Source organism: Mus caroli, unplaced genomic scaffold (genome assembly GCF_978045245.1).
Source record: "Mus caroli unplaced genomic scaffold, Mus_caroli_1 scaffold_2, whole genome shotgun sequence".
Classification (NCBI taxonomy): Eukaryota; Metazoa; Chordata; class Mammalia; order Rodentia; family Muridae; genus Mus; species Mus caroli.
This window is the reverse complement of record NW_028227257.1, coordinates 91290665-91301627: the sequence shown is the minus strand read 5'-3', so window position 1 is coordinate 91301627 and position 10963 is coordinate 91290665. Positions and strand designations below refer to the sequence as shown.

Genomic DNA, 10963 nt, shown 5'->3' with positions numbered 1-10963 from the left:
GAAATCTCAGCCTGAATTTTTGGTCTAATGCAATAATTGTCACAATAAAACAATACATATCACATTCAAATTTTATATTTTTAGCCACAGTAAATTATAAAATTTTATTTAATATTTGAACACTAAATATGTATAAAATTCATTTCCAATTTTTTCATCTAAAATGAACATTTTGAAACTGAGGAAAGACATTTAATTTTTATATATACCACAAAGAACAATTGAAAGCAAGCCCTTCTAAGCATTCTATAAGAGGTAAATGGATGTCTACTTGTGTTGCCACATGCTTATATTGTTTGATGCAGAGAAGGCCAATGACAATGGTGACTTCAAAATTAACACTACACTCCAAGTTACTTTATCTTAAATCAACAAAGATAACAAACAAAAATCAAATTGGCATGTCTGAAGCCAGATACAATCAAAGCTATGGTGAGTCCACTTTTTTATGTCGTGGGATTGCTAGGTGATAGGAGCAGAACCAGACATTTTATAGTAAGTCACTGACATCTTGAAAGAGATGGGCTCTTACTTATAATAAGTTAAAAGTCTGTTGTTATGGGATATACCTTATGGAAAGCTAGAAGAGAAAAAAGGCAGAACTTCAAAGAAGAGATAGGAATTCTCAGATGAAGTCAGGCCCATCAAGGTGCAAAGGAAGTCAGACATATGAAACTGAGGAGAGGTAATCAGCCACATGGCAGATATACAATAGTATGAACACAATAATTGAGTTATGAGTTACCTGGTGAACAACCCTCAGCTTTAGTTCATAAATAAGCCTCCATGTCACTATTTGGGAACATGGGATGCTATTTGCAATTGTTTCAGTGACTGACTTTTTCCCAGAGTTCCTAACGTTGCTGTCCTGCCTACTTTCTCCTGTTTCATTACGGTTCTTTCAGCTCTTTATTGACAGGTGATGCTCTCACATAGTACAGAATACATTATCCTTGCACTACTTAGCTTCAATTGTTAACTTGATATGTTCAGTCTTTAGACAGAGAGATCTCAAATGAAGGTTTCCCTGAATATTGGCCTTTATTTATTTTGGTGGAGTATCTTGAGGGAGAAAAGCCCTTGTTCACTGTGGGCAGAGCTGTTCATATGCAGATAATTCTGGTTTTAGTTGTTTCTTTTGTTGTTTGTTTGTTTGTTTGTTTCTCAAGAAGATAACTGAGCACAAACCAGAAAATCAAACAAATGGCAAGCAAGCAATCTCTTTTTGGTGCTCTGAGTTCCTGTCCTGTCCTTTCACAATAATAGTTTATACACTAGAAGCTTAATCCAAATAAAGTCTCCTCCCTAAGTTACAGTGGTCCCAGGATTTTATTATAGCAAAATAATGAAACTAGAACTTAAATAAATTTTCTTATATTGTTCTGAGTTTCTTTGGTTCTAAAATGATAAACCATATATTACAAGTTGATGCATTGATGCATGCCTTCAAGTTTTACAATTTTCCAAATGAAAATTTCTAAGTTTCAAATCTTGTTTTCACAGCCTTCAGGGAGGAGAAATACTTTCCAAGTTCCCCCTTATTAGCATTCCTTCTAGGCTTTTCCCAGCAGTTACCTGGCAACAGCCAGGTAGGCCTGGCTTGCTAGAAGAGGGGCTGTTTGGCCCCTCCTTTCTCTCTCTGCCCCTTCTGTCTCTGACTCTCTTCTCTTCCTGACCTCACTCTCCCTCTCTCCTCTTCCTCCTCTTTTTTTTTTCACAACACCCTTGGCTGAATTGGAGCCTGAATAGTGAATTCAAGTTCATCATGTAACTGCATATTAAAACACCATTCTTGCATTTTCATTAAAGACTGAGTTAATGTTTTCATCACAAATATGATCATACTTCTCATTTTTGCATCTTTAATCATTTTTTACTATTAAATCATATCTGTTTCCATGTTCTTTATATCTTGGATCCCAATATTTGTTTCATTCATTATTCATTTCATGTATGTATTTGATAGGCAAATATTTGATATATGCCTATCAAATACATACATAAAATTTTATGTATGTGTATGAACATGCGTGTGACCTGAAACGTAAGACATCAACATTAATTAATGTGTTTACTTCTATAGCTTTCTTCCTTATTATTTGAGTTAGTTTGTTTTCCTAATCCTGAAGCTTAACAATTCAGGTAGACTTACTTAATAAATTCCTATATCTTCTCATGGAACTTGAATTTTCATGTCTCCATGTCCCAGCACTAGAGTTATAAGCATGCCCAGTAAATCCTGGCATTTTGCACAAATGTTAGGAATCAGAACTCAGATTGTCATACTTTGTAGCAAGCACTTCAGCAACTGAGTCATCTCCCAGTTCCAAATGTTATTTTGTCATATATATTTATAAAAATATTTCGTGTTATCATTTCCACAGCTTTTTACATCTACTGAAGTATGAATATGAAGAAAAATGGAAATTTAGATAAGAAACAGAGATGAAAGAAAATTTAGGAAATAAGAGAGATTGAGAGTATATGAGGATGATTCATGACCCATACATGGTAAAACAACAATATTTTAGGAGAAAGAACCATCAGATGATTTTGAGCAAAACATCGCTTTTGTTTCATTTATAATTTTAAGATTTTTTTCTGAACCATTTTATTCTTTTAATTAGGATATATCTCTCTACTAAGGTCTTTTAATATCAATATATACTATAATTCTAATTTGGGGGGTTTCAGCAAACTTCATTGATAGTATTCAACAGAGTAGGGCTCCTTAGGCCCCTCCTGTTATTATGGGAATCTGGGATAGAAACTGTGAAGGAGATGTTCAGTGTTGGGGGCTGAGTTGGGACAGGTACTATTCAGCAAACAAGGGCCTCTCTCTTGCTCTCAATATCCTTGCTGAGGTAAGTGGTCCAGGGTTTCTTACTCCTTGGAGGCCATGTAGGCTAAGAGGTCCATCACCCTGTTGCTGTCATACCAGTTCATTGTCATACCAGGAAATGAACTTTACAAAGTTGTCATGGAGAGCAATGCCAGCCCCAGAATCAAAAGTGGATGAATAGGAGTTTCTGTTGAATTCACAGGAGACAACCTGGTCCTCAGTCTAGCCCAGGGTGCTCTTTAGTGGGCCTTCAGATGCTTGCTTTACCACTTTCTTGATGTCATCATACTTGGCAGGTTTCTCCAGATGCCATGTCAGATCCACTACAAATATATTGGGTGTAGGAACATGGAAGGCCATGCCAGTGAGCTTCCTGTTCTGCTCTGTGATAAACTTGCCCACTGCCTTGGCTATATCAGTGGGTGCAAGGATGATGCTCTAGGCAGCCCAGGGGCCATACACAGTCTTCTGAGTGGCAGTGATGACATGGATGTCATGAATCCTTCTACAATGCCAAAGTTGTCATAGTTGACCTAGGACAGGTGGGTAAGCAGTTAGTGGTCCAGGATGCATAGCTGACAATCTTGAATGAGTTGTCATATTTCTCATGGTTCACACCCATCACAAGTGTGGGGGCATCAGCAGAAGGGGCAGAGATGATGACCATTTTGGCATCACCTTTCAAGTGAGCCCTGGCCTTCTCCATAGTGGTGAAGATGTCAGTAAACTCCACAACATTCTCAGCACCAGCATCACTCCATTTGACTTTAGCAAGATCTTGCTCCTGGAATATGATGATGGACTTCCCATTGATGACAAGCTTCCCATTCTCAGCCTTGACCATGCCATTGAACTTGCCATGGGTATAGTCATCCTGGAACATGTAGACCATATTGTTGAGGTCAAGGAAGTGGTCATTGACAGCAACAATCTCCACTTTGCCAGATGCAGAGCAGAAGGCAACCCTGGTAACCAGGTACTCAATATGGCTAAATCAGTTCACCCTGACCTTCACCATCGTGTCTACAGGATGAGTCTGGTACTGCATGAGATGCATCTGTTTCTGGAACAGGGAGGAACGAAGACTATAATTCTAATTTCTAAGGCTACCAAATTGTTTCCAAAAATACTATAAACATGTCTGGTTGTAGTGGCACATGCTTTAACCTCAACATCCAAGAGGCAGATAAAGGTGCATCTTTCTGAATTCATGGCCAGACAGCTTTTCTGGAGCTATGTTGGTTAAAGTTTCAATTGTTATGTTGAAACACTATAACCAAAAAGCAAGTTAGGGAAGCAAGAGTTTATTTGGCTTATAACTTCTACATTATATATGATCTATTGTTGAAGGAAGCCAGTACAGAAACTGAAATAGGGTAGGGATCTAGAGGCAGAAGCTGATGCAGATTCCAGGAGGGGTGATACTTAATGACTTGCTACCCATGATTTGCGCAACCTGCTTTCTAATATAACCTTAGACCAGCAACACGGAGATAGCACCACCCATTGTGGGCTGGGCCCTCTCATATAAATCAGTTGTCTTCCACATATAAAGCTATGGACCACAAAGACCACAATGGCACCATAAAACTAAGAGTCCAGTTACAGTACACATAACTTTGCAGTAACCTACACATTTCTGACTGAATTTAAGGCCTGTTCAACAAGAGATAAATCATGCCTGGTACCAGACACTTAACAAAATACCCTTGGCTACTGAGTTTATTCATCTAGAAAGGAAACCTCCAACCCTACTTTATGAAAAGCTGCATAGCCTCTAACTACACTCTAAATATTTGTCATTGTATTCACACATAAGAGTATCCCTACTCCTAATGAAAGAAACTTTATTTTGCAACATATGAAGATCATTACAGAATATCAAATCCAATTATAATGTACAATTGTGGAGATCAGTCCAAATTGATACATCTACAAAACAACTTCCCATAAGTAGCATCCTGGGAACAATGTAAAAGAGGGGACAGATTGGTAAGAACCAAAGGGATTAGGGAGTTTACTGAGGCTTTGAGTCCTAGTAATGTCAGAAAATACATCCATAAAAATCACATCAACATGACTGTTAAATGAGCTAAACAAGGACACAAGAGATATGCCAAAGTGGATGGGGGAAAGACTATAGGGCCTCAATCCAACACAAGGAAGCAGGCGATTAAGAAATACTGAGAGTAGGAAAATTGGTCTTCCCCAGGAAGACCATATTTGAGCCACTGATCCCTGAAAACATACATAGAATGACATCATGCATACTAAGAATGTTACATTTAGGAATATGTACATATATACCTGTAACAACAGCAATGAAAATAGAGGCCATTAATTTGAAAGGCAGTGTGTAAGAGTATATTGGAGTGTTTTGGATGTAAAAGGGGAGGGAGAAAGGATGAAATTATAATATCAAAAAGAAAAGAAAAGATTAAAAGTAAGGAAACACTACCAAAACAAACAAATAAACAAAAATCCACCAAAACACTTGGCTTCCATTTTGTGCTGGCAAACTACTCTTAGGTATGAGTACTGCTTGGACTATGGTGACATAATCAGCGATGTTCCACTGAAGAGAACTGCCTTTTTCCCCAGAAGGCACCAACTCCAAGCAGCTCCTTGGCTAAGAGTAGGACTCTGTATCCATTTCCTATTTTCAGTATAGGGTTTGCTTTTAATCTGTGTGTGTCACAGAATCTGATCAGTAAAGTATAAGAGAAGCTTATCAGCTTCTAATTTTTAAACTAGTAGAATAAAATAGTTAAACAGCAGCTAGTTGTTATTCCACAGCTAATAACTGGAACTTCTTTTCTCATGACAGAATGGAGTCCATACCTGTACAACTAGAGTCAATATAATATAAAGTCATAATGCTTGTGATATATAAGGGAACAAAATGTTTTTATTTTTGTTTTGCTATTTTATTTTAACCACTGTATTCACAACTTCCAGAAGCAATTAATCTACTAAAATCAGATCTTTATTTCTTAGCTAATCCATAGAAACAGGTAAGTTACTTAACCAAGAAGAACCCTATGGATAAGGAAGGATATTTGAGATGTACCAGCTATGAGAAAGAAAGATGGGAAACACAGGAATTCAGTGGGGAAGTACCCTAGCATATCCAAAGTTTGTTACAAATTTGTTTTCATGAGATTCACACACATTGTTTATATGCTGTTTTCTAAACAATTTGTAATTTTTAGTACATACACTTTCCAGTGGAAAGTAAGACAATCTCAGAGCCATTTTTATATATTGGCTCTGGATAGTAAATTAAGGAGAAACTATCACAGTATTTGCATTTAGTACTGAATTCATTTTAAGGTGGTTTCATTTGGACATGGTAGAACATATGACTTACTTCTTGAATTTCTTAAAAAATAAGAAATGTATACGAGCTGGAGTTTTCCATGTGTGATAAAATTCAGTTGGCTTCTTAGAGCTTTTGGTTAAAGAGGGAAAGATATGTAACACTGAATTAACTTGGTGAATATTTACAAGAAAATACTAGAACAAGAAACTATAAAATATTGGGTATTGTGATACACTCTTAGTATTGGGAGGCAGAAGCAGGTAGGTCTCTGGGAGTTCTTGACAGCCTGGATTACATGATGAGTTTCAGGACTTCTAAGGCTATGTAAAGAGCTTGTCTCAAATAATAAGATAAGAAAATAAAATAAGAAAATATAAAGTGATCTAAAATATATACATTTACTTCACCATTCATATCTGATGAAAATTATTGAATGCAATCTTCCTGTAGATACACAAATTTAAAAATATAAAAATAGAAGAAGAATTAGTCTTTTACAAGAATGATCCTATGATACATTACGTAATCAAAGAAGTCATCCCCACACACAAAATGAACTCAACAATTTGTATTCATAAATATATTTATGATATGTATGTGTGTATGTGTGTGTGTGTGTGTAACAATAATAATTAATGAACAAAAGGATAGCCATTTGTGAAAGAGTGAGAAACATGGAAGAAAGTGAATGGAGCAGAGAGGAATGAAATGATGTAAAGATGTACTCATATACAATATATCCTCCCCCAAGCCCTCAAAAATTATAAGGGGAAAATGAATACTAAACCCCTATATTAAATTGAAATATATTACTCTTCTAAAATTGAAATTTACATGTGCTTCCTCTTCCTCTGGACTCTCTTCTCTGTAAATAATGACAGGCATGCTATATGAACATTTCATACCATATGAACATTTCATACTATATGAACATTTCATACCATATGAACATTTCAGGGAATAATCAATACTCTTCTTAGGCTTTTGCTATCACATGGGTTTTCACCATGAAATCTGTCATACTGCTCATTCAGATGAGGTAGTCACACCACGCTATGGGAATTCTGACTGTCTATTCCTTTTAGAAATTCAAGAACTGACTCAAATTATCTGTGAGGCATGAATAGACATATCTGTAAAATGTGTTCACATGAAACAGCAAAGATTTTGGATTTGGGGTTTTTCTTTTGTTTGTTTGTCTTTGTTATTTGTTTTTTGGTTTTAGCTATTCACTTTATATCTCACTCACTGCCCTCTCTTGGCAAATTCCTCCTACTATCCATCCCCCCATTCCCCTCTCCTCCTCTAAGTGGGTAGGGATCCCCTTGACATCCCCACTACCCTGGCACATCAAGTGTCTGTGAGGCTAGGCTCACCTTCTTCCACTGAGATCACACAAGGCAGCACAGCTAGAAAAATATACCCCACGTACAGGCAATAGTTTTTGGGATAGATCCCTTTACAATTGTTCAGAACCTACATGAAGACCAAGCTCTACATTTGCTAAGTATGTGCAAAGGTGAGGGGAGTAGATCCAGCCTGTGTATGCCCTTTGGTTGGTGGTTCAATCTCTGAGAGCCCCAAGGGTTCACGTTAGTTGACTCTTTTGGTCTTCCTATGGAGTTCCTATTAACTTCTGTCCACAATTCTTCCTCCTATTCTTTCATAAGAGTCTCCAAGCTCCATGCACTGTTTAGCTGTGGGTCTCTGCATCTGTCTGAGTCAGCTGCTGGGTGGAGGCTCTTAGAGAACAGACATGCTAGACGCCTGTCTGCAAGCATAAAAGAATATCATTAGTAGTGTCAAGGATTGGTGCCTGCCCATGGGATGGGTCCCAAGTTGGACCCGTTATTAGTTGGTCCTTATCTCCTCTCCCTTCCAGTTCCCCCTCCATCTGTCTCTTATGACTATTTTATTCCCTCTAGTGAGATTCAAGCATCTTCACTTGTGTCTTTCTTCCTGTTTAGCTTCTTTGGGTCTGTGGTGTGTAGCCTGGGTATACTGTATTAGCAAGTTAGATACCAACAACCCAAATAACCCAATTAAAAAAATGGGGCACAGAGCTAAACAGAGAATTCTCAACAGAGGAATCTTTAATGTCAGAGAAGCACTTAAGGAAATGTTCAACGTATTTAGTCATCAGGGAAATGCAAATCAAAACAATCCTGAAGTTTCATCTTATACCCAACAGAATGGCTAAGGTTAAAAACTCAAGAGATAGCACATGCTGGCAAAGATGTGCAACAAGGGGAACTCTCCACCATTGCTGGTGGGAGTAAAAACTTGTACAACCACTTTGGAAATCAATTTGGAGCTTTCTCAGAAAGCTGGGAATATTTCTACCTCAAGATCCAGCTATACTACTCCTGGGAATATACTCAAAAAATGTTTCACCATACCATGAAGACATTTGTTCAGCTATGTTCATAGCAGTTTTATTTGTAATAGACAAAAACTAGAAACAACATAGATATCTCTTAACTGAAGAATGAATAAAGAAAACATGCTGCATCTACACAATAGAATGCTATTCAGTTATTAAAAACATCATGAATTTTGTAGGCAAATGGTTGAATCTTGAGAATATCATCCTGAGTGAGGTAACTGAGCTCCAAAAAAACATGCATGGTATATATTCACTTATAGGTGGATATTAGCCATAAAATACAGGATCCAGCAACAATTATACTTCAGGCTTTACAAATGCTTTTCTGCATTTTTAGATTTTGTGGTCTCAAAGTATCATGATCTTCGAACATTTTCAATTTTGTTTTTCTCATTTCAAATACTAAGTTATTTTGTCAGCCAATGTTAGCCTAATTAATAGTTTTAGAAATCACTAGATTTTTACAACAATAAAATTACACTGGCTTTAATATTCATATGTTAATGTTAATTAATCAGTTCATAGTGAATGTGTGATCTGAGAACCAGTTTTGACTGGTAAATGTAAATGCATCCTATAAAAAATGATGCTATTCTTTAAAAGTAATGTCCAATTAAAAAAACAATTGTCCAACTAAAGAGTGCCCTTTGAGTTCTTTGGTTAGTTTACAAATGCAATTATTGATTCTTTGTTTGTGTGTGTGTTGTTTGTGTACTTATGTGAATAGTGTATGCATGTGTGTACACATGAGGGGTAGATAGTGCATGAAAAGACACAGGAAGGTACTATGTCCATTTATTTCTTGCTGCCTTATTTTCTTAAGACAAGTTCTCCAATGAACTTTAACCATACTGGGTTTGGTAAGATCCCTTGGGCTCTACAGTATTTAACTTAACTAATATTCCATTAAAACTGTGCTACCATGACTGACTTCTGCCATGGGTGCTGTGAGTCAGAAATACATCTTATGTTTGCACTATAAAATGCTCTTACCCACTGGTCTGCCTCCAAAGCATTGTAAATGTAACATTTTAAAAGTCACCAGAAACCACTTTCCATCTCTTCCACAGTTTCCTAATAGCATTCTTCATTTCCTTATTCCTGAAAGTGTAAACCATAGGATTCAGAAGTGGTGTTATGATTGTGGCAAATACAAGTGCATTTTTTTCAGAAGAGAAGGCAGTAGGTCGAGCATATATTAATATGCATGACACAAAAAACAAAAGCACAACTGTAATGTGGGATCCACAGGTGGAGAGAGCTTTACGCCGCCCTTCAGAGCTGTGGGCTCTCAGAGAGAACAAGATGACACCATAGGAGACAAGCAAAATAGAGAAGATTATGATGCAGATAGACCCACTGTTGGCAAACACCAAAATGACAAATATGTGTGTGTCAGTGCAGGCAAGCTTCAGTAATGGGAACAAGTCACACATGTAATGATCAATGACATTGGGTCCACAGAAGGGCAGCTGCAAAGTGAAGATGATTTGTATGATAGAATGCAAGAAGCCTCCTGCCCAAGACAACATCACCAAAATGCCACAGAGTCTCCTGGTCATGATGGAGGAGTAGTGAAGAGGCTTGCAAATGGCCACATAGCGGTCATAAGCCATGGCTGAAAGGACAATCACCTCCATCCCAGTGAAGAAGTGCACAGCAAACAGTTGTGTCATGCAGCATTCAAAGGAGATGGTCTTCTTTTCATAGAAGAAGTCTACAATCATCTTGGGGGTGACAGTGGAAGAAGTGCAAGCATCCAGTAAGGACAGGAATATTAAGAAGAAGTACATGGGGGAGCCCAGCAGTGCAGGGCTGTAGATGATGGTTACTACAATAATCATGTTGCCCCCAATAGTTGCAAGGTAGATCAACAAAAATATAACAAACAGTACGTTCTCAACTTTTGAGTTCTGTGAAAGTCCAAGAAGAATGAACTCAGTGACACTACTCTGGTTTAACATGACTCTTAAGAAGATGTTGAAGTGAAATCTGTTCACGTAAATCTGAAATTATGAGAAAAGTATGTGTCAATCAACTTTATATAATTACAATGTACAAATTGGTCCTTTTAATAATTTTCCAATTGTAAAAATAATATAACATTCAAACATAAATAATTGTATAACATATTATGTTGAAGCTGTTACAAATTATTAAATATTTTGAACAGCTACACTTAAAATATTAGAAATGAAAACATCTACTTGAGTGAGAGGAGAGCAAAAGCCTGTATTTGATTGGTTAGCTTTCATCTGTCTTTATAGGCTTCCTGAAGCAGAATATTAAAATTCATTCTAAACTGTTCTAGATGTAATTGATGACCAGTCTTCACTGACTGACCAGAATACTGCCTTATCTAATGAAATAAGAGGCAAGAGGTACCTTAGGTCATATTTCAAAATCATGGATT

At 37.0% G+C, this 10963-nt stretch overlaps 1 protein-coding gene and 1 pseudogene across 1 annotated transcript; both read right to left on the bottom strand.

The window, feature by feature from the left end:
* Positions 1-3064: 3064 nt before the first annotated feature.
* LOC110306594 (glyceraldehyde-3-phosphate dehydrogenase pseudogene) lies at positions 3065-8592 on the bottom strand (annotated as a pseudogene).
* Positions 8593-9581: 989 nt separating this feature from the next.
* Positions 9582-10514, bottom strand: LOC110289590 (olfactory receptor 4C15-like). The gene has a single exon (XM_021155871.2). It carries the CDS (start codon positions 10512-10514, stop codon positions 9582-9584), a length of 933 nt encoding a protein of 310 aa, XP_021011530.2.
* Positions 10515-10963: the final 449 nt, after the last annotated feature.

Coding starts and splice junctions, on each gene's coding strand:
- LOC110289590 (XM_021155871.2), bottom strand. CDS start 10,514: ATGTTAAACCAGAGTAGTGTCACTGAGTTCATTCTTCTTGGACTTTCA.